The sequence below is a fragment of the Manduca sexta genome, chromosome 26, assembly GCF_014839805.1.
Source record: "Manduca sexta isolate Smith_Timp_Sample1 chromosome 26, JHU_Msex_v1.0, whole genome shotgun sequence".
NCBI lineage: Eukaryota > Metazoa > Arthropoda > Insecta > Lepidoptera > Sphingidae > Manduca > Manduca sexta.
In genome coordinates, this window is record NC_051140.1 from 8,701,374 (window position 1) to 8,726,774 (window position 25,401).

Sequence of the window (25,401 nt, forward strand, 5' to 3'; positions counted from 1 at the left end):
GAAAAATTCAAGTTTTACTTTCTGACTTTGTATGTTAGTACGAAGATGGTGTGTGCATAAATGTATTTTTGACTGAAAGTGTGTTATTGCCGCTTCGATAACTTCTCTTAATAGTATTATTAGCATTACGTACATATTAAAGTTATAATTACTTTTCAGCTAAGTTTAGACTAGTTCAGGTCGTAAGATTTATTTATTAAATAGTTCAATACATTAAATGTCTACCTGATATCCTCAAAGTTAAGACTGACTTATTAATACGGCCAATAAAGGCTAACTACCTAGCCAGTAACAGCAAGACACTCCCATACGAGATACATAGCATCTACTGAATCATTATTTGGATATCCTATTTTTTATCTGAAAAATTCTATTTGCCCAGTCGTTGCGAAACTGGAAGTTAGGTGGGAAAAACTAAGAAGGAAAACGTTCGAAAACCTAGAACCTAAGTGTGAGGTCGTACGCAGAGTTAGACATTTTAATATCATTACATTGCTTTCACTGAGCCTTTCAGAACAAAAATCCTTTACTTTTGCTGAGTTGAATTGTCATTGAATAGGTACTTACCTCTCCGTAGGCATTGAGCTATTTTTTAGGCTTTTTCAGATACTGTTCGGATCTCGGTTACCCAATACGGTAAGATTGAGGTAAAAAAACACGACACGGCTCCATGTAATTTTATTGGGATTGGCCGAGAGACTAATAAGTGCATTGGTCTCTCGATTAAACAAAAACATCAAAATTAAACATCCCACGCATCGGCGCGGCGATAGCCTAGTTGGGTCGGGAAGGGACCGCCGAGATGAATGTCCGCAGGTTCAAATCCCAAGGGCGCACATATCTGACTTTTCTAAAATTATGTGTGTACTTATTTTTTGTGAATTATCGCTTGCTTTAATGGTGAAGGAAAACATCGTGAGGAAACCTACATAGCTGAGAGGTTCTCTATAGGAATTTTGAGGGTGTGTGAAGTCTACCAACCCGGACTAGGCCAGCGTGGTAGACTAAGGCCTAATCCCTTTCAGTAGAAGAGGAGGCCCATGCCCAGCAGTGGGACTGTATACAGTTAAATATAGGGCTGATATTAGTATATTATTATTTTATAGTTAGTTGGTATGCGTTTTTCATAAGCCTGAAAAATAGGTAACTAATAAAAAACACATAATTGATACGACACCTTTAATAATTTCATCTAGATAGTTATATTTTTAATACAATTTTATTCACAGTACAAAAATAATTGTACAATATTCGTAAACTTGTTTGTCTATAATTTACAATTACAACGAAACTTAAATTAAACGGGTACTAATATAATATTACATTATAATTACAAAACTTTGTAATACTTTATATCATATAAAATCTATCTATGTGATTTTATAATTATTCTTTTTTTTATTAATTAACACATTATAATAAAATGAATTTTTTTCACTTGTCTAAGCGATTAATTTTTAAATATGCACCGTCAGCGCACTTCATTGAATAATCTTCATAAGTATAATAGATATAACAGTTCTTTCAACCGACTTCGAAGTAAAGTAATAAATTGATAACGAATGTTTCTAATGCTGCCTTTACGCCGTGTCTTATAAATTCTAGATCAGTAATTGTTGTCTGAATTTGTGTAACATAATATTATAAATACAGGCCTTGTCTAGTTTGGGTACCCCTGGTAATTGCGATGTTTATAATACTTTCCTGTAATTTTATATAATTTTGTATAATTTTAAGCTTTTATGTAAATCTGATTTGTAATAAACTATTTGAATTTAAATCTATTGTACAAATTGAATATATCAAAAATTAATCTTTTGACATCATGCTAATCTACGATTACGTAAGTGTGTCAAAGTACGAAAAGCAAGAATTTACGTATTATAGTTTACGTTAAGTCATCGTTTTGTTTGAAATCATTTTTTGTATGGAAATTTGAGCGTATTTTGAATGAAATATGGCAACGTGAACACTACGAACGTGTTAATATAATCATTATAAAGGTAAACTTAAAATGCATGGGAATCGGATATACGCATGTGTTCTTTTTTATTACCATAAGTGATGAGACGAGCTTGCCGTTCACCTAATGATAAGCGATACGACTGCCTGTAAACACTAAAAACACAATCCAACACCTTCATTTACAAAGTATTGTTTGGTATTCCACTGCGTTGGCTATTCTGAAACACGAGATATTAAGACCTATTATGTCCACCGTCTACACTGTTCTTCAAAGCGGAACACATCAGTGACCACACATTGTTGCTTGGCTGCAGAAATTGAACGTATAGTACTGTCATGAACTACAGTAGATAAACATGAAAATGTTGATTTAATCACCGCGAACCAATATTATAGTATAACGCGTAAATTCTTACTAGAGGTACTAAAGCAAATAAAACATATTTATTTAAGTAATACCTACAAAAGCATTTCGATTTCTACAATTTAAGTTAGTGGGGTCAGTTCCCTTTAGTCTTTGGTATTCAAAATTTGAATTTAAACAGAGCTAGCGATCTAAAGAACACGTTTACATATACAATCAACACATATAATCAAGACAATTATAAAACAGTTTTCTTATTTCGGCATATTTTTAAATGAACTTATTAAATAAAATATATATCTTAAAATTAATAATACATTGATTACAAAAGTAATAATACCTAAGTACTTGTTTATAAATTAAATGCGTTGTTTAAACATTTCAATCATTTGACTAGATTTAAATTTTAGAAGAGTTTAGAATTTACAATCACAATTCTTAAACGTGCTTTGTTCATCAGAAACAATATTTAAACAATTTAATCTCGTGTTTTTTTTATACTGGCACGCTAATCCCACTGCATCCGATTGCATGCGGAGGGCGTTGAGATAGAATGTAGACTGACAAGATATGATTATCCCTAGCCAGTCTACACATTTATGCCGGCCTATTCGAACCAGATATACACATGCTAATCCTGGAACGTGATACTTGCGTGGGCTACTATGGCGGGTTTTATCACCTTATGAATGGTGATTGCTATCCGGGTGGATATAAAATATATACTAACACTAGCAAATATACAATGCTAACGAAAAGAAACGAGGGGGTCGCGGAAGTACTGTTCTATACTCTCTAAGTGAAATGTTTTCTGTAGAATGATCTCTATAAACTAGTGTCGCATATGTTTCGATTCTTGCGCGTCATTCATACGGAAAAGGAGAAAGGCTGTAACGGTACTTTAGACTTCTCGCCTCGTTTGATTTCTTTTTAGTTTTTTGATCAGAATCAGATATCAAGCGAGAGTACTGACAAATTAATAAAAGGATGTTCATATGGACGTCCTCTGATCGTTTAAATATTTTTATGTTCAACGCGGGATTTACTGATGAACTCATTTGTATTAAGTTAGCACTAATAAATTGCTGAAGAGATGAAGACAAAAATATAAGATAATGTTTTCTAAATGTTCCATCAATCTTAACTAACTAGTTTATTATAAGGTTTTGGCTTGAACCTTGAGAGCTTACTTTAAATGCGCATGAGTAAATTTCCTGAGGTTAGACACGGCTGATCCTCCACACAAGAGCAAGACGCGTCACCTTATACTTTTATACCGTATATATCTAAATCACGTGTGGTGCGCCTGCGCAACTCTCATGATCGGTGTCCTGATTGATAAGCGGCGTGCGGACACGCCGTAAGTCGCCGTTAAAGCATGACATCACGCGCGGGCTCCCTGACGACTCGCTGTCAGTCCTTCGTTGTCACAAGAACTAGGAGTTGGGTGCGCCGAGCCTCCACCTGGGGCCGGGAGACGCTGCTGCTGCGTGTTCGGTTCAGAATCTGAAATAAATTAACATTTAAGTGTCTGTATACGTAATATCGATAAAAATATTTTCTCCTTAAAGCATGTCATCAAAATATTGTGTTAACGTAAAGTCAACAAGACACGAGTAGGGCATGCCCCTGACTGTAAACTATACAACTAGGTATAGATAGTAGCATCACCACACAAAACTTTAAATTACAGAGGTAGAAGAGGTAGAGTTAGAGAGGTAGAGCTGCGCAAAAAAAGGCTAGGTGATACTTTCCAAGAAAAACTGTTATATACAAAAGTCTTAATGCAGTAGTATGTACCTATCTATCCAAACAGATTTTCGCATATAAAAAAATCTAACAGTTTAATAAAATAGTTGTTTGCCTGCTAACGTTCAAATTGCTACCAATATGCTCTAAGATAGAGTAACAATTACCATAGCAACAGAATGCGATCGTCGTGCGTGCGTAGAGCTGAGCAGGTCTGAGTTGGCGGTGGAGTCGGAGCGCGAGCGCAGCGTGCCGCGTCCGTGACGCTTGCGCCGCCGCGCCCACCACAGCCACTTGTATGGCGGCACGCGTCTGGAAAATTAAAATCATTACCCTTCTTCGCTTCTACATAGTCGCGTAAAAATAACCTAATGGTATGTACTTTTACGGTATAAATAGGTTATATTACGTAAATGCGAGATAGATCCCTAGGATAGATCCTATCCAATACTGGATACACGGTTATTTTTCTGTAGTTTAAATCTAAGTATTGAGTAGGTAATCAAAAACATTATCTTATCATATCTTATATTACATTATCTATTTTCAATAAATGTTAATTAATTAATGTTTTTCTTTATTTATCCACCTTAGCCTTTGCCTTCGTAATCGCAACTTCCACGGAGGCTAAACTCAGCACGTCCGTCACTGTCTTCCTTAATATGGAGTCCATTACACCAAATAGTCCAAGCAAAATGGGAACCTTACAAGAAGACTCCGTGGCGCAACGGTAGCGCGTCTGACTCCAGATCAGAAGGTTGCGTGTTCAAATCACGTCGGGGTCAATATTTTATTTTGCACTTTTTATGTAGTCTAAAGAAGGAGATTTTTCAACCTCGCAACACACCCGAAAATATTTTCAGGATTCACAAATATTACTATGGGAATGATCGATTCGAATTAGCCAAGTCCCGTGGCTTTTCCTCATCGCTTGCCCTCAACATAGCTTAACCTAGTTATTTATTCAAACAGACCGGTATACTAATTGTTTTCACCGAATCTCGACTTCGACTACATCAGCCGATACTCCATCTGGACTCTGTTCCACTTATCATCAGGTGCAGTAAATTCAATTTGCTGTGACCTTATAAACTAAGTATCACGTCGTCAATATTACCTCAAGCTGGTATAAATATGTGGAGAGAACATGCAGCATATGAGCGGGTTGGCGGCGGAGTTGAGCGGCGCGAGACTCTGGATGAGCGTTGCTATGGCGATGTTGCGTTGCGTTGGCGGGATGTGGTTGTACACTTGTAGTAGGTCGAACACTATGTATGGCGACCAGCAGAGGACGAACACTGGAAATAGAACGCAAAGGTTATTTTAGTCTGATTGAATGCAAGTTGTTATTTTCCCTTTGTAAAAGAAAAAAAGACTAGTATCAGTTTCAGTGACGAAGGGTCCATATAACCCGATTTCTGATCCCTTTCGCAAGTTATATTAAATCCAATTATCATAAGAACGATTTAATAAGCGTATTAGTACAGGTATATGTTGTGTCGGATTTCGGAAAATTTCACCCTTCGCCACTGCAGTATCGGCTTTATTGACCAATTCCTAGATTGCCTAATTGACCAATTCCTGCCAAAGATTCGAGGGCGATGCATTCACTTCACTTGAAACTCTATACTGAATTATAATGTTAAAATTAGAATTTAAATTTGTTTTCTCTCTTCACTCTGCCGGCCGAGGGACTGATCAAACGAAAATATATTCCGTCCTGGGCCCTCGAGAGTGTAAAGCTGGTATTGGCAGATAGTTTTATACAATAATTATAATATTGTGTGAGTAGATCCGCAGATAGTCCCTATAATCGTCCATCAATAGACAAAAAGATTAACTATTTACTATATTTATAAATGTAAAGAAATAGTACCGTCAAATGCACGGAAAGTTCTTTCAAATAGATTAATTTCTTAAAGGACGTTACTTACCAAAAACTATAACAAAAGTCATCTTAACACTCTTAATCTTGGCTCTAGGGATCAGTCCCCTAGAGCTGGCGCGACGCGAATCCGGGTCACTCTCCACCTGACCTGGTAACAGAGATCCCAGTTAATTATAATGTTCTGAGCTATTTGTAATTCGTGGTTAAAATGTTCTCAGCATTTCGTGGTATTTACGGTGGCAAAGCATTTCTGTTTCCTATATCTGAAACGGGCCATTAGTAAAGTAAACAGGTATTTTAATTTCCGTTGGATTGTATTTTGATAGATTTAGATGTTGAAGAGAATGATCATTTTATAAGCAGTAAATATTTTTTTTGTGATTTGTGACGTTGGAATTATAAAAAATTAGACATAGGCACAATTACCGCACCCATTTATTGCAAAAATTGTATCAATATCATTACAAAATCATAAAGTCCACCGCTATATTGGCTATAAATACGATGTTTTAAGTATATTTTCAATATATCCAAATATCATATAATTTTTGCGATAGGACCCATGACCATCATTTTTGCAAAAATGATGGTCATGGGTCCTCCTCACAAACCTTTACAATCAATAGGCTCCTCTTAAGCTAGGTACGAGTTATGGTCATGTTTTATTACTACATTATATTATTACACCAACCATTCCTCATAGTCTTAGTTCTTCTAGAGTTAATAGGCGGACTCATGACAACGGCTTTGCTCTTCGTCCAAATGGTGAGGACGATGACTGCGTAACACGCTGCGATGGTGAGTGCGGGCAGCACGAAGATCATCACTGACACCAGCGTCATCCAGATCTGCCACCTGCTCGGAGTTCCCAGCTCTATCCAGCATTGCAGCTCGCCTGGAATGATAGAGAATCAAGTTTAGTAAGGCTGGTTGTATGGTTGTCTTGTTCCATTGTTTAGACCAAAACGAAACAAACAGACATCACGCCTTTAACCCCGCAGAGGTAGTCAGACGTACAACTAGGGCATCCACTACTCATCATATGTATTCCGTCCCGTGGTGTGATGGGGGCGAGTCTATCTTATCAGACGCAAATTTTAGATATCGCTGATACTGAGCAGAAAAACTCAACATCACTTTGTCCGACCTAGGATTTGAACCCGGAACCATAGATTGATTTCGTACCACACGCGCAATACGAATACACCACTGCGGTAGTCAAAACCACACAAACCGTTGCTTAAACTGACAAGGTGATGCTACCAATAGACCAAAGAGGCGATTATATACAAAATACAGTTTATACACATTCAATGTATTGAAGCCTGATGATATACAGAGTGTTAACAAAATACCTCACCTTGAACTTCCTTGACTTCATACAGGATCAGGATAGGTATAGAGAATACGATGCTGATTAGCCACGCAGACACAATCAACGCTCGAGCTCGATTCCCTGAAAACCAAAACGATAGAGTCAGTGGTATAGCATGAGTTCTTGCCGCCCGGGGCTAACCTAAAATTTGCGGCTGCTAGGCACCGGGCGAGACGAAAAAAACAAGGTTAAAATATAACAAAACAAAAAAAAATGACGTGGCTGAAAGCCACAGGTAGATTACTTAAAGGTTTTCTACGCATTTTGCCATCCTCTTTAATTAAAGTGCCACCCCAACCGCCCCAATTATGCTACGCCACTGATTAGAGTACCTACTTGAATAATTTTATGTTCTCTAAATTATTTGACCCTTTCAAAAAAATATCCAGCTGTTAACGTGTGAATCCAAGCATATATTACTCGGTATATGAAGTAGCTTGGTATATGAAGTGTATTATCTGTTACATACTAGGGAAATTTTTCTTAATCGAAAGTTCAAAACAAAGTGACCCAAGCGTTTGGTTTCAAAAATCAATTAAATACAAATAATGATATTCCAAAGAACATTTCAATCAATCAAGACGACAGAAAGGACCTAATAAGAACTTTTTAAATTGAAATTAAGCAATAAAAGATAACGGCACTGGCCGGTTTTGTGGCAAATAGAAAAATAAAACTTGTTACTGCCTATAAATTTTACATGCGATGGCAATGGACAGTTTTATTAAAATTGACTTTAGAAATGGGGTAACGGGCGATATTTCACCGAGAACTGGTGAAAAACTTGTGAATAGACGGCGGAACTGGTAATTATATCTGTTATTTATTGTATTGTAACAACAGTAATGTATGAACGCGTGGAAACGTTTATTATGCACATATTTTTATTTAAATTCACTGTGTTATATTTCAGAATTTAAAAATTGATAAAAATAATATACTTCTTATTTTTTGTTTATAAAGACTTTTCTTATGGTTAAATAACTTTTATTTGTAAGAAAAAATATATGGCTTACTTTTTTTGTCCGCGTACTAATTGAATGAAAAGTCGTAAGTTATATATCTTCTATATTTTGAAAATTAAAATACAAAAATAAATTATTTGCTTTTGCTATTCTTGAGTCGCTCTCATCCTCGGTGATCATTAGTTAAGCAAACAATTTGTGGATGCATCATTGTAATATGCCTTGAGTTTCTAAATGTCAAGTTTAGAGGCTTAGAAACTAAGGAGATGCTAAAATCCTAGGAATTCATGTCGGGCGTCTTGTGAATGCACTTAATGTATACATGGATACCTACATAGGTATAAAGTAATCCTGGCCTTAAACAGAATATTAATATTATCATAACTAAAATAGCTACTATAATCAAAACTGTTGTAATGGTGATTTTGTATTTCCCGCGTTTGCTGTCTATGAAAAATGTTATTACGAATAATGGTGTTAGCTGTGGTAATTATCTATGTTCTATGGTTTTAAAATGTACAAGATGGATGACTAGTGATTTTATGTAAGAAGTAAGAGTTATAATAGAAATATAAAGGTGAATCAATCGAAGAGCCTGTTTTATTGCCGTCCATATCCTATCATAAACATATAAAAATCAGTTGCTGTACATTAGTCTTGCTAAAACTTGAGAACGGCTGGACCGATTTGGCAAATTTTGGTTTTGAATTATTTGTGGTATGACAAAATTGCGTTCCAAAGTGAAAATAATGAATAAATATATTATGTAGGTGATACGAAGTTCACCGGGTCAACTAGTATAAAATAAGCTATGGTATTGAAATACGCAAATTCAATCATAGCAAATCAGAAAATTATAAAAAGCAACATTTTTAAACTGAAACTGCAATCGACTACGAAGTTAATGTGTTGTGCACTCTCTGCCGCTCCGTCGGCTTCACATTCAAACGTTTTTCCCGCTAAATTTAATAATTTTCTCGTGGTTAAAAAGCAAATATTAGCTTGTTTTATATTTTAAATCGGGATAAATACGAAGAGTAATTAAGTTTTATATTCAAAAAACGTTTGAGTCACCTCATAATATATTATGATATGCAAAAATAATCCTTATTTTACAGTATCTCAGCTATATAACTGGGATATATTAGTATGTATTAAGAAAAATAATCCTGAAAAATGAAAAAATCTTTATTTTAATATAAGAAAGATACAGAAAAAAATGTTAAAGATTCTCAAACTAGGCTGAGCTTGTGTCTTGAGATACAAAGGAATGAAAATGAAGTAATTTGTTAAGCGCGAGTGAGAATGCGTCATATTTTGTGTGCGTGTGTGTGTACGTGAGCATCATTGTTCGTGTATCCTATGGACCTATTTGTAATTGCGTCATAGAATCATCATCATCAGCCCATTGCAGTCCACTGCTGGACATTGGTCTCTCCCAAGGTACGCCACAGAGCCCAGTCTGCTATTTTGTGCATCCAGTCTCTGCCGGCCCTCTTGTAAGTCGTCATAACATAGTAAAGTTTCTTTAATATATGTCGTCAATGTCATAGAATAAAAAAACTTAATACCAAGATTTCATTAGGACTAGTAATCAACTAAAACATTCCATTTATGTTCAAAGCGTATAAAGTTATCTTAGAACTCTATTTAACTGATGAGATTTTAACTAATGCTCGTGTTATTTCAGATTCTCATTAAACTTGCTCTCATTACGTCATATTATAATGCAAAATTTTCAATTATGCGACATTCTTTTAATTATTATTGTTTTTTTATCTTTATTTTTAATAACTTTTAACAATAACATCTACCTTTACTGTATAATAGGTATCTTATAAGGGAAAAGATCATTTATTTATTTTTAATTATTTTAACTAGTCTATCGTCGTAAGTTATGAAATTATTCGCGACATGGTCACCTGCCGTAGTGGCTTGGTTATAAGAGTCCCCCACGCTTGAGACCCTTGTAATGACGTGGGCTACTATCCCGGGAAAATATATAGGGAGACTTTTATACCGCAAAATCTATCACGCGGGCGAAACCACTAGAAAAACGTAGTTAAATATAATAGCTCATATACTTACAACTGCCGGAGAAGTTCATAGGGTTAGTGATGGCATCGCAGCGGTCTATACTGAGCGCGACGAGCACATACGTGGACGCGTACATCACCACCGCCTAGAAAACGAAGTAAATTAATACTAGGCCTTATGATGATAGCATTAAGCCTCCTTATGATGGACTTTGGAGGAGAATTTGATATTGCGTGCTTTAGAATTGCTATTGGGAAATTATACTTTATAATAAAGGTCTAGATCACACTTTGGATGAAAAGCCGCTGTAAAACTCAAGTTGATATGAGCAAGATATTTCTATTATAGATTACTCCAACTATGCCACGCAGCATGCTGACCAGAACTAGGCCACGGACTTTTACGAGAGTCACAGCAAGAAAAGTATATTTGCGAAATTAAAATATATTGGCTGTATATTTTTGTTTCTTGTCAAATATCAGCCAAACGAACATGTAAATTGATCCAGCATGCCAGTTAATAAAATGTTTATGTACAAGTAAATATTTCAAAACATCATCATTTCTTAACAAAATAAACTAGATCATTGACGTCAACCTGAATTGAAATTATGAAAGATTTATTAAAATATTAATGTTTGTTCCGGTATAACTTTCAGCTGTCATTTTCGAGCAAATTTTTATTTTGTATTTATAACTTTTCTTAGGTACTGTATCCATAGTTCTCTAACATTATGTTCGTCTCACAATGAAATATGGAGCGATTCCCACTAATTCCATTCTAAATAATAGTCTCTAGCAACTCGTGCATACATAACGTCTTATTATTGCCTGATCCAGGAATCGAAACAGGTAGATTCACTGCGTATTAACATCTCTACTAGAAGCAATAGATTAGGTAAAATAGTTATGAAAACATGGGAGAATTTTAGTCAACGCCTGTAAAAACAAAACCGAACGTCTGGAGTGATTTAAAATTCTTCAAAATACATAAAACTGAAGCCATCAGTTTGTTATTCTGTGTTTACTCGCATACAAACCGTACGGCTGCGCAACATTTTTGTTATTTGTTTTGGCACAATTTTCTATTTCGATTAGAATTTCACGTCTCACGTATAATTAGAATTTTCGACTGTCGGTCGCAGCGTATGAACTAAGTAAAAGTTTAACGCGTTCCTCTTTGCTTGTTAATCAAAATTATTATGACGCATCGGATTTTAAATTAACTCCCTATGCAATCACTATTGAGAAGAAGATGTGATTTTTATCATAAAGTTGTATTGACTTAGCGTCTAGATTAACACCAACTACGAAATTATAAATGATAATTTTATTTTGTGTAAATTACAGCAACTCAATCTGTAATACAAAGTGTTCAACAAAAATAACCTTTGACATATTAATTAAACTCAACCGTGGATTAATTGAAGTAAGGTAAAATTATAATAGAAATTTCAGTAATGGAAAACCCAAAACTTCTAAAGTTGAATACACTCCCTAATATGGATTAAAAATCTTGTTGGTATTTATACAAGTTAGGATAATTGAAAGGCAATCATCTCAATATTTGAAATAGTGCCTTCCTTTCCGAAGTCACCCGCAAAAGTAGCTGAACAATTTAAACCTTCTCAATACTTTTACACATTGTCTTCACTTGAAATATTCCTTAATCTCTACCTTAGACAAAGTAAACTGTTTGAAATTTGAAGTAACGAAAAAAATATTATTGATAAGGATATATAAGTTTAAAAGAGATTTAAAATTTTGAATTTGTTCATTTACTTTCGTGGCGGGCTGTATTTTGCTAAACTATATTATCAATTCTCTTATATAATTGGTGTGTCCAAGATATCACTCACCTGAAGGAATTTCACAGTCTTGCACATAAACTCCCCGGCAAACCACGCTATAGTTATTTTCTGGATGATATCTGGGAACACGTAAATAAGACCCACGAACAAATCTGGAAGAAACATAAGTAAATTTAACGAAAAATCATATTTTAGTAGAAATTGATGGAGGAAATAAAGTCGAAATTGTTCAATAACGTCTTAAATTTGGAGTAAAATTAAACTTTTACACGAATGGAGCTGCGGACCGAAGACTCGTATTTACATTATTTACCCACACAACTTGTACCTAATATCACAACCATGAACATCTTTGACGGCCAAGTTCATGTAATAAATCATACGAGAATACACTGTTACCAGTCAATCCGCAAAATATGAAACGAATCATGAGGAAGAACGTGCAAAAACATATTTTCCAAGAAGTATTAACAATTTTATCGGTTTAAAAGTTTTATAAACACTGCCAGTTGTTTGTAATACATCCGTTACTTCATTTTTATTGGAAAGGAAAATGCCCGGATTTCTAGAGAGATCGTCTGGATTAGATTATGAAGAACACAGTTACGTTAGTTCCTCGTGTTATATCTATCTGAGTGACTCACCACGAAATCTCAATACCCCTAAACTCTAAATATTTGAATTTCATAAACAGCTCCGAGAAAGGAAACGCCATTATAAAGAAAAAGCTTTGGAGGAAGAATTAACAAAAATCTGACAGGCCTAATAATCATGAAAAAATATGGTAATCTCTGGAACCACAATAGCTAGAAAAACATTTTGATAAAAACCAATATTCTGATAACCATAAAGTGTGAGACTTTCCCGCCCTCACACCCACCACTACAACTCCTGTAAGCCAGGATCAGCAGTGGCACGCCTTTGACGACACCGAGCAATGAAGCTTGGCGAGTCTCAGGGAACACAAATTTGTCATTATCCCGCAACGAAATTAATCAAATAAAAAGTCTTAAACATAAAGTGTGTCAAAATCAATCAAACCATCGAATGTATTCTGAGCTCCAACTCTCGGTAATATACGAACTATACCTATCTACATCTATCTTTTAGCAAATCGATATAACTCGTACGTGGGCGCGAACACAAATCGGGTGAATAACTCAGCAAAGTTTACATCTGCCACTTAATATCAAAAAAGGAAACAAAAAGATAATATTGATATACTCTAAGTATCAATGTTGATAAATTTTTGAGAGGTGTATGTTTTTTTACGTCGAAAAAACAAGTAATTTATTAATTGTAATGATCTATACTGCTGATAAAAAGAGTCTAGAAGAATTATGGATGAATTTTCGGCCTTAACGACCGATAAGAATTGCGAATAATTCTGCGAGAGGTTTGGGCCTCTAAATGTCAATCAGAAGTTGAAAGGCAACAGCAAGTTGTCATTTCAGGTTTTTTTTTAGTGATAGTAGTCCTACTCCGATCGAACCAGCCTTTGACGCTGTAGATAAAATATGTATATGTCTATAGCACGGGTCTATAATAACAGGATAGAGTGGAAGTATTTCTTTCTTATCCTTTCTATGCATGAGTACATTATATTTAATGAATTTTTAAGAGACAGATACGTCAAATATACGTATATATTTATTAACATTAAAATTGCATTTATTGATTATATTCGTGTTTATGTAACCATAATTAAAACCATATTGTATTTCTTGGCTACCGAGCAACGAGAAACTCATCTTTGAAGTGGCAGATGCATTGCATACATTTCGCAAGATTTGCCCTTTATTTTAGTTTTTGTAACATTAATCATTGTTGCATTTGCGGATTTGTATTGTTTATTCGAATTATCTAGTATCGTGCCTATTTGCAAATCGACTGCGCAAACAATGTGAATTGTTATTATCACAGTAAAATTATGTTTGCTTAGTTTGGCCCACGACCTGCGCTGTTGGTCGTATCAATACTATATAGATCCGGAAATACAGTTGTTTGCTATTAAATTCAACTAATTTTAGAACCTGTGTTGATCATAGTTTTATGTGTTGAATTATAGAAGACCTATCTCTGTGACTATGACTTGTGTAATTATCATTAGGGTTATTTTTATTATGAACGTTTAAATACGTTTACTATCTTACAGTGTATTACCGGTACAGTTTAGAACAAATGTTTATCAATTCTGGCACTAGTATCTGTTATTTTACTAGCTTTTGCTCGCGCTTTCCCGCATAAAGGTTTTTTTAGGTTAAAATGACTACAATATAAAAGTAACCCATGTCCTTCACAGCGTCTTAATCTATCTTCATAAAAATTTTCGGCGAAATCTGTTCGGTTTTTTGTGTTTATCGCGTTCAGGCAGACAGAAAATCGCCGCGGGGACTTTGTTTTATAATATGTAAGGATAAAAAAAATCATATTTGATAATAATAATAGATATTGACACACTTTCGTAATTATTGCAATACATATTATGGACAATTGAATACCATTAACCAAAATATTAAATATCTGCTTAAGACATTCTATAAACACACATAAAACCTTTTTAGAGCACTCACCGGCTATGGCGAGCTGCATAATAAAGAAATTCATCCGACTCTTCCGCGCGTTGGTGCAGAGTAAAGCTGCGATCACAGATGCATTAAGCACCACTATGGACGCGAACAGCACCCACATTACTGTAAACTGGATAGCCTGGAACATAACAGTGTTATAAAGGGAGAAGTACTCAAGGATAATCTGTATTATCTTTGTTACAGTAATAGTCAACGGGGTTTGTAAACATTTATGGATGTGTATATTTTTCAAAATTATTATGTTTAGGCTTTCAAAAATATAGATATAATTCAACATTCTAAACAAGGATAAGATAAACTTTTAATATATGCAACTATAATAACATAAATGAAAATAAATTATCCTACGGAAAGACAAAATAAAATTGGAACTAAATATGTCTTTCTTTTCAATTGAAATATATTCAAATCTGCCAATTTTTGCCAATACAATCCTTGGAAAGTGAGTAGATATATTGATTGTTTTTTTGATAGTACATATATTTAAAAAAATTTTACCCTGATTTAATTCGTTTAAAAGTTATAATCAAGTCATCAATCTTTCAGTACCAACGCTGGGTTGCACTTCAACTAGAGTAATTAACCGCACCAATCATCTATGTAACACACAGCAACATTAATCTCGGGTTTAACACCTCTCATAAGTTCCAGAGATCCAAACTCCGCACGATTAAAGTTTCCGTTTACGCTATGAACGCAAAAAGTTTAAATTGAGACGCAAGCGAGTTATTATTACGTTGTATTTTTGCTTAATCATGAAATGAGTAGATTTTATTGGCTGTCTTTTGTTTTTTTTTTAATAAACTATCATAATGTAGTGTAGGGCACATGTATATGCTATATACCAGGTGAAACGTTATAACTGTGTATACCATAACAATCAGCAAATATCAATAATTACCAATACAGTTAATACGAATATAATAAGGTTCAAGATGCTTCTAGTAAGTAACAAGTCCCTGATATAAAATGCTGTGGAATGGTTTGCCAGCATACGTGTTCTCTGCTTATAAATTCCCCAATTTACGACCCAAAGGACCCCTCCTTAAAACGTAGCGTGAAGAAACAATTATGCAGGCCGGCATGACTGTGTTGACCGTCCAGAGATGCTTGTATCTTTGGTCAGCTAAGTTCAGTGAAGCTTTGCCGAGCTACTATAATATAAAAAGAAATCTACAATCGCCATTCCAACCGAACACTTTATTCAATCTATCATTACCTTCTCAATCCATGTATACCAAAGTATTTAATTTAATCCCCAATATGTCGTAAAGATAACGCGTACATATTGATATCCGAAGCGTTATCGCGACAAAACGATTAAATTCTATAACAGTATTGTTGGTGCTGTTAAAAGGTTTGTTTCAACCGATACGGCTATCTATGACAGGCTCTTACCATATCACCGAACGCCAAAATATCCATTACACGATTAAAACCTTTCAACTTTTATTATACTTAATCTACCTGAAAATGTTGTGGGTGGGTTAATATTTGCTTTTATTCGATTTGCACATTTGCTACAGACGTGTGTTTATGATATTGTCCTTTGTTGGTTTGCCTGGTTATTGGACTTTTAGAGCATGATATCAGCTAAATGTTTCCTCTGGATCATAAAATAACTAATATTTCGCTACAATTAACACTACGCTAACCTGAAAATGTCAACTTTAGAGGAGAGACGTTTAGAGTGAGAAATAAGATAAATTGTATAATACTAAAGCTTTTTTAATGAGCGTTTTGTTTAATTCAAGGATTAGTCATTTTATAGCAAAAAAAATTGATTTTGTAAGCTCATAAAAGACAAAACAAAAATTTGCGTTCTTACGGAAATTAGCCAAATAACGATTTAGCGTAGTGTTAATTGCAGCTGTCGATTTCAGTACTCTAGTGTAGAGTTTAAAGTTCAATATTATGTTTAAGATATTTCGTATCTTACTCCCGTTATGTGCAGAGATCACTTTACCGTTAAAAAGGTCTACAATCCTTTTTCAATAAGAATATAAAAATTATAGTCTTCACTAATAAGTAATTTCTATCTATACATCTCTATATATTTTTTCCAGAACTTTCTATCTCTCCATAACACTTCAATGTGCCATGATGCTTGAGAAAAAATGTTATTGACAGTTCAAAGTGCTCTTCTTAGACTGAAACGGTGTGAGACTTTCGACGTCAATACTATTTCATCCAACTTTTGCTGAGTAATATTTATATTACTCAATAGGGCTGACGAGGATTTCTCGAAAACAAAAGAATAATTGGTAAAGATACTTCGAGATGCTGCTGGATTTGAGTGATCTATAACTCTAGCGCAAACTTACGAATTATAGTGTACTTTAAGTTGTCGCTTTGTTTAAAAAAATTTTGGAAATTTTAACAGGGCCCCTCGAAGTAAAATAGCTATAGTAGTAAGTAAAATAAAAAAGAAGTAAAATACATGAAAATTGCGCGTCTGTTAACTTTAAATAGTAAATCGTGTAACCATGGTAACGGTTTTGTTTTCTTCACATATTGTATTGTTAAACTATAGAGAAAAACGTTGACTTATCCGATAAAAATACTATAACGTAAACATTAACTTACTGGATAAGAATACTATAGTATTAAGAAAATTCACGATAGGAGTTCAGGTAACAATAGAATATATATAATATATATGTATGCCTTATCGTTTTAGTTCAATGGAAATAATATTAAACTTAGGATATTATTAATTAGATAAAGTTTCTACGTGACTAATTTATAACGATGCAATCGTTATAATATAATTTGGTTAACCTGGCCTGGTCTAATGGAAACACTGGTGATAGTAACCGAAGTTGATGATATTGAAATATCTTATATTAATTAAGTGATTTATTTTATTTATATATCTCGGCTGAAACTTGGCCTGCAATACTCACTGAGGTATATGCGTATCCTAAAACTAAAACTTAATGAGACCTTATTTCTTAATTGTTCAGTATTTGACAAAATTGTTGATTGACTACTTCCTGAAACAGTGTAAATACAAATACTCTTCAGCTTTATATACCTATTAGTATAAATTATTAAAATACTTCTACTGCCTAACAACGACAATCCATTCATTTGTTCTCATTTGCTGCGTCAAAGGATACATAAAGAAATTATTTTTTATTTTACTAAAATTACTATTCTTTAACTAGATTATATAACTAGGTAAATTTATTAGAACTAGGTAACGTAAATGTAACACTTACATCGTAGAAATAGTAAACGTTCACTTGTTCCGCTATCGTTGTGTTGGTGGTGTTCAACATACTTATGTTGTTCTGGTGAACTGTTGGAAAGGCGGTGGTGAGATACGCCCGCGTCGTGGACAACTCCTCGAGCTCTTCCTTCATGATATCTGGGTCCATAATCCTGTAAAGAGGGTGGATAAATAAGACACGAAATAATAAACTTAAAACTATAAAAATATAAATAGGAAGAGAAGCAATACAAATATGTCATTATAAAAAATATATCTTCAATTGTAGTATCACATAGAAGTGCATATTATTATTACAAACTTATTAATAGATAAGAATAACGCATTAAAAATGCAATTTTATTGACAAGAGAAAAAGTTTCTTTTTATTTTATCAAACATAATCATAGACAATTAACTTAGTACAAACAAAAAATAGCATCGCGTTTAAATTACCGCCAGCGTTTCAACGTTAAATTTCTTGTTTAAATAGTCTCTGAACCTCTTGTTGATGAAGTTTAAATCCCTACAATGCTTTTACCTATTACTTTCATAATGGGTTTGATGTCAAGTTACTTTGTGAACTTTGTGACCAAATTGTTCAAGTTCCAGGAAAGTAAGATATTTTTATAAAGTTTAATTGCATGTAGAAATGTAATATTCTTTGTTTAGTAACGTTAATTTTATAAATGAACTGTTCCTTAGTTATTAGTAGTTTCTGTTCGCGGCTTTATCTGTGTAAAATTACGTTTCTAGAATATAAAATAATCTATAGCTTTCAAGAATGTACCTCCTTTAACCCATTAACTAGTGATTTAAAAATCGGAGTAGGGGATTTAGATATTAACATGCTCAGTGACTATAATATGTGGACAGCATAATACTTATTAATCAGCACTATGCTCAATATTGGCGATTGCCTATTTGGGTGTGAAACGGACTACCAAGACGAATGACCGCAGGTTTATATCCAAAGGGCACGCACCTCTGACTTTTCTAAAATTATGTCTGTATTCTTTATGAAGTACAGTTCTCTTAAACGGTGGACGGAAACATACTGAGGAAACTTGCACATCTGAGAAGTTTTATATCGGAATTTTGAGGGTGTGTGAAGTCTACCAATCCGCACTAGGCCAGCGTAGTGTACTAAGGCCTAATTCCCTGTCAGGACTAGAGTAGGCTCGTGCCCAGCAGTGGGGCAGTATAAAAAACAGGGTGGATTGTATAGATGGTTAATTCAGTGTAAAGATATAAAAATATACGCACTGTTCAATTAAATCTTTAACATGAATACTTGTTTACATAAACACACACAAAACTGTATCAATTCGTCGTTAGTTTCAGCATGAGCACACATAATATCCGGCGAAGATCAAGTCGACCGCTACACTTTAATTGACCCCCACGTACAAAGGTCATCTCTACATTACTTTTAATTAAACTGCTACTCAACGCGTGGACAATACGTTTGTGGTTTATGACTTCTGACAAATAGGTCCATTTAAAATCTTTTAATATTGTTGTCATAGAATTCTACGACAACATATGAATTTTTATTAGTAATAATTATAACTAATAAAAATTCAGTTAATTAAAGCGTGATTATGGTAAATATAAGCTAGTGGGTTGTGTAATGTAATAGAAAAGAAAGATGAGTAATCATACAATTTCAGAAACAATGACCTCTCTAATTTGTAAACAAACGATGGCGTTTTTCATTTATCATAGCTACTATAAAAAGAATATGAAGTAATGAAGTTAATAAAGTAAAGGATGGACCTACACGTAATTCAAACAGTACAAATCTAGAATCCCCATAAAGTAAGATTATAATAACGGCCCTGTATTATATAATGTACCACTGTTGGGCACAGGCCTCATTTACTACTGTGAGTGATTAGGCCATAGTCCATCACGCTGGCCTATTGCAGACTTCACATACCCTTAAAATTCCTATAGAGAACTTCTCGGGTATGCAGGTTTCCTCACAATATTTTAGAGAAGGTGAGGGAAAAGAAGTCCCATTATTATCTACATATATGAAAATATATCTAATATGTATCTATTAACATCCTTAATAAAACTTCCCCAGTCGCCTCTTACTTAGACAACTAACTACAAAGCATCTCTTTCATTTGATAATAAGCTTTTATCCCAAATCGCAATAATTCTTGAATTGTCTCATTGAATCATTGTCTCAGCGCCATACCATTCGTATCCTTGATAACAATCAAACCTGTCTAAATTATAATATAAATCAATTTAATCTTATAATCTAGATGCCTTCGTAGCTCTCTCCAAGCGTTACTATCAATTGGTTCAATGGTTTACTATCTATACCTATAATGAAGAAGTAAAATTCGAGAGTTTCTTTGTATTAGATAATCCGCCGTATTAATAAGTCAATCTTACCTTTGAGTAAAATCTTTAGTAGACATTAAAGTATTGAACTATTTAATAAGCAAAGCTTAAGTCGAAGCTTAAATGCTTAAGAGCTTGTTCTCAGCTAAGCCGCTGTTACATAAATAAAACTCAGCTGTCAAAATTCTTTACATGTTATTTAAAATGTTATTTGTGGTGTAATATGTTTATTAAATGGTGACTATTTTAAGATGCCGATCTTTATTTGCCTCTCAGCTGATATCGTGCTTCAAATCGAAACTGAGTTGCATCTAATCATCCGGCCCATATCTCGAAACTGGTCTGATTTTGAAAACTGTTGCAGTAATGAGAAATTAAATCTTCTCTGAATGCTATAATATTGATTTTGTTGTTCTCCGAGAGCTATAAGCTGGATTCGATCACAGAGAAAGACCGTATCGTGCAGTGCATAAAGGTAGACGTTTATATAGTCGTAACTTTCCATTTTTCTTTCTGAAATCGTAGGTAAGTAGTTTGGGTCAAGCCGCGAGATTCTAGATACAATATGGTAATATCGGACGATAAATATATATATGTCTATACATTTAATTTTTATACAACAAAACTTGTACCCGATATGGTCATAGAGCTATAACTCCTAGGGACAAAGATGTGATTTATATTTATAAGCTCATGTATATTTACTCCAATATAATAAATTATTAGTATAGATTATTAGAGTTGCATAAATATATAAATTATTAGAGTTATAGAGAGACAAAAAAACAAGACCAAAGTACGTATAAGTAGTTCTAATACTCTGCTCAGTTATTTCGATAGATGTCTGATGTTTTAGAAAAATTAAAAAACTAGGGCAAATTCCAGTGAATTTTGAGCAGTCACAAATAAGGAAAAATTTCAATACAAATGATATATAAACATCAAATCTGAATTTACTATCTATATAAGTGGAACACTGATATCCTTTTCCGTTTTAATTAATCAGTTCGCATGTTTCCGTCGATCCATGAGCTTTATATTGATTTCACCGAAACAATGAATCTCCTTGGAATTTCGACGAAACATTAGTTTATGACCAAATTTTTCCTCATTTGCGTATTGTATCGTTCGTTTTTTATTATTCTTAGTTGTATTATTGTGTATATTTGAGTTATCAAACAAGCCCTGTATAGGATTGATACCGCTGCTAGGCACGGGCTATTCATCTGAATAGCCCGTGCCTAGCATATGTTTGATATATGTCAAACAGGGATATCTATCCCTGTTTGACATATATCTAGATTTTTAAACTGAATAAGCCTTAAAATCTGAATATTATGATAGAAAATTATGTTATTCATAAGGATATACATTGGTCTAGAATTTCTTTAGCCACCCTCTTTTGAATTTCGTGTATAATAAAAAATATATTACTGTATTACTAATACATTGCATTTTTGTTTTTTTTTTTAATTTATTTATTTACCAACGCTGGTATACATCAATAATTTAACAAAAAACATGCCAATTAAAATCATCATATTACAAAAATCAATTATAGGTAAATACAGCATACATCAAACAATAATATGTACTAGCTAATAATTATATTAAGAATAAACTAACATAGTAAGAAGACAATTCTGATTATAACTATGTAAGTCCGAGATTATGAGAGATTATTAACTGTGAGATAAAACAACATTGATGATTAATAATTTCAAAGTTAGTACCCAATATTAACGCAATATAAGAATGCTTCATATACTAAGAAGTTTAGTTCAAGAGCGTTAAACGTCGAGCAATGACTAACTTTATTCAATGCCTCGCTTTATTATTGGAAACTTTCTTCTTTATAAGTTTGCAATCATATTGGCGCGAGACTCTATCGATTTATTTGTTTCTAGATATACATATCGATATGTTATTTATATTAATGAGTAACTATATTTTAGTTGACAGTTCTAATGATATCTTCATTATGAGATATAGAGTGAACATAAATTAAGAAGTATTAATCTAATCTAATTCTTGTTTAACGTTTATCATAAAATATAGGTTACATGCCTATTATGGAAAATTGTTTCACAAGCATCAAAGAACATTGAAGAATCTAATATAATAATATGTTATAATCACGAAGTACAAGCCATAATGCGTGAAATAGATTGGATCATTAGGTTAAATTTATAGTAAGTACATTGTAATATTACTTATGTATATTACGTGAAGCAACAACAAACATACCAACTAAATAAAACTTGAGAAATGTTGATTGTATTCTTGCACCGAATTGTTTTTTTTTTTAAATTCAACGACTACTCTGCCAGCTGTAAAGAACACGTAAAGATGGCACTTCTTTGTTAAACTTTGTTAATTAAATTGCGAGCTGGCTGCCAACGAAAGCGAACAATGTTAGGAACAAGTTAATTGATGCGTAACGACAAAGATCTTATTTGATGGTACTTTTTTCGCTTTTGGCCCAATTTACCGAGGATCATGTGGGTGGGATTATTAAAATAATTTTCGTTTTTGTTTACTTCATTCTACTGTGTATTTAGGCGCAACTGTTCGTGATGGCTTAATTAAAAACATTTACATTCTGTGACAGTTTATTACACTAGCGAATTACTCCTTTAAAATATTTTTTGCACACTTATTAGGGTAATTGATTATGTAAATACGTATTTATTAATTAATATATTCATTTGGAATTCTATCGCTTAGGAATTCCGGGCATGGATCGTTGCATATCACAGTGAACTGATTGTAAACCATTCCAAATATATGCTTCCACGTTACAACAAATATACCAATGTTGGGTTAAAATATTATTAAAATTCGCGAGTTTTTTTTCATACGTGCACGGCATAGTGACACAACTGCACCTGATGGTAAGTGGAGTGGGGTCCAATAGAATGTCGACTGACGAGAGATGATGACCTCTCGACAGTGGACACATTTACGCCGGCCCTTTGGAGCTGGATATATATGTAGGCTTATCTCGAAACGCAACGTACTTGTATTGGCCACTATGACGAGTTTTAAGACTTTGTGTACGATGTTCACTATACGGGCGGATATAAAATATATCCTACCACCAGCAAACAAAGGCTGATCAAAAGAGTAAAAAAGCTAAAAGAATTAATAAAACAATATTAAATAAGTTGTATGGAAGCAATGAAAGGGATAATATGATTAGACGCTTGTTGAATTATAAGAAAAATACTAGAAGTAGAGCGTTAGCTACGGTTTAGGTCAAACGTGTCTTGGAATCAAGATGAATTTAGAGGTGTTTGTGTAATTTGGAAGAAAAATGTGAGTATTTACTGACAATAAAGTAATTGTGTTATTCTGGAATGAATCTTACAACAATAAGTTAATATACTTAAAATTCTAGTAAAACAAATAAATAATTGTAAAGGGTTATCTTTCGACATCTCGAATCCGTAACAAAATGTCTTCAGACTACGGTAGCGAGACAAAAAGAAGCAAAGAGATATTGAGAGCAGTCAAAAAGGATTGTACAAAGAGTATATACGAGCATATTAATAATAATCTACGCATATCATAAAACAAAGTTCCCTTTTCTGTCTGTTATCGATTTTCTAAAATATACTAAACAGATTATTTTAAATGAAATTTGATATAGAGATAGATTAAGACCCTGCAAAAGTTATAGGCTACTTTCTATTCCAGGAAAATATATAGCATGATTTTTGTCCCGGAAAACTCCTTCACGCGGGCAAAGCCACGAGCTAAACCTAGTATTCTAATAGTACAGAACGAATTACACAAACTGACTGCGACAAGGTGATATCAAAACTATCAAAACTCGTTGAAATTTCACCCAATGTTAAAGGCTTGGTTTGCTTGCTTTTCGATTTATCAAGACTCCTGATACGACGTGTACAAAGACAGTTTATAGTAAATATTTTGACTTGACAGAGACAGTCTTTGAAGAGAGGGAACAACCTACTTTTCATCGGTTTTGTTAGTTTAGGTTTATGCCAAACACTTGTTGGGACTAGGTAGGCAAAGTAAGAGCATTTTAGAAATTTCAGAAGGTATTATCTATATATATAAAAATCAATTGCTGTTCGTTAGTCTCGCTAAAACTCGAGAACGGCTGAACCGATTTGGCTAATTTTGGTTTTGAATTATTTGTGGAAGTCCAGGGATGGATTAAACGGTGACGAACATAAATAATAAATAACGGAAAATACTAAAAACGACAATATAAGTTTTCAATACAAAATGTTCCTACCTGTCAAACATTTCATGTCTTTTTCTCTTTTTAGAAATAAAGAACTGTAACATATACTTATATATAGATGTATTCAGAAATAAGTCTGTTTCATAGTTGTAATATGAGGTCCGATTTCTTTGGTTTATTTTGTTCAAATACAAAACATTTCAGAAATAAATAAAGTGTAAAAATGTCAGTGGGTTCTTAAAAATAGAAAATAAATAAATAAATTTCAAGACTATTATTAAAATCTATCATCAATTTGTCAGTGCGTGAGAACTTTATTTATTGTTATTGTCGCAAAATGCCACGGAGAAGATGACTTAGATCGTCGAAGTTAATCAAATGTGCGACAAGCTACCGCACGCGTAAACCGTACTCTCGACTAGCGAGAGACAGATAATGATAACATACGTATTGTATGGCAAAATTGTTTTTCACAATAAATAATAATAATAAATGTATGTAGGTGATACGAAGTTCACCGGGTCATCTAGTTATGATATAAATTACTTTAAAATCTAAAAAAGTGAAACAAAGAAATACATAAACGAAAAAAAAATATTGTGATAAATAAGATTTCACTCTAAACTAACAACAATAAGCCGAAGTTAGTCTCAACTTTTTAATATTATCTAGCACGGCAAATTCACGCCACTGGAAATTGAAGTGAAGCACAGAATAAAAATCGACTAGTAGGAAACATTATATTCCATGGTAATCGGTGTGCATGATCCGACATCTTTGTTGACTCTGTTATGTTGTTGAATAACTTTAATTACTTCTAACCGTCTTACTTCTTACCAATATTATACATGGGAAAATGTTTCGAT

At 33.6% G+C, this 25,401-nt stretch overlaps 1 protein-coding gene and 1 non-coding gene across 2 annotated transcripts in view; one reads left to right on the top strand and one right to left on the bottom strand.

Annotated features, from left to right (window-relative positions):
* Positions 1-1,164: 1,164 nt before the first annotated feature.
* The window catches only part of LOC115445675 (cardioacceleratory peptide receptor), a 103,443-nt gene continuing 79,206 nt past the window's right edge, over positions 1,165-25,401 (bottom strand). The window contains exons 2-11 of the mRNA XM_030172042.2: positions 17,969-18,131; positions 14,727-14,862; positions 12,202-12,305; positions 10,395-10,488; positions 7,327-7,422; positions 6,658-6,861; positions 6,013-6,114; positions 5,196-5,376; positions 4,246-4,390; positions 1,165-3,835 (exon numbers count right to left, since the gene is read on the bottom strand). Coding sequence (XP_030027902.1) covers positions 3,743-3,835; positions 4,246-4,390; positions 5,196-5,376; positions 6,013-6,114; positions 6,658-6,861; positions 7,327-7,422; positions 10,395-10,488; positions 12,202-12,305; positions 14,727-14,862; positions 17,969-18,127 — 1,314 coding nt within the window. The 5' untranslated portion in view covers positions 18,128-18,131 and the 3' untranslated portion in view covers positions 1,165-3,742. The remainder of the gene's footprint in view (positions 3,836-4,245; positions 4,391-5,195; positions 5,377-6,012; positions 6,115-6,657; positions 6,862-7,326; positions 7,423-10,394; positions 10,489-12,201; positions 12,306-14,726; positions 14,863-17,968; positions 18,132-25,401) is intronic.
* Positions 4,792-4,863, top strand: Trnaw-cca. Its single transcript has one exon. It is a non-coding gene; the product is annotated as a tRNA-Trp (tRNA).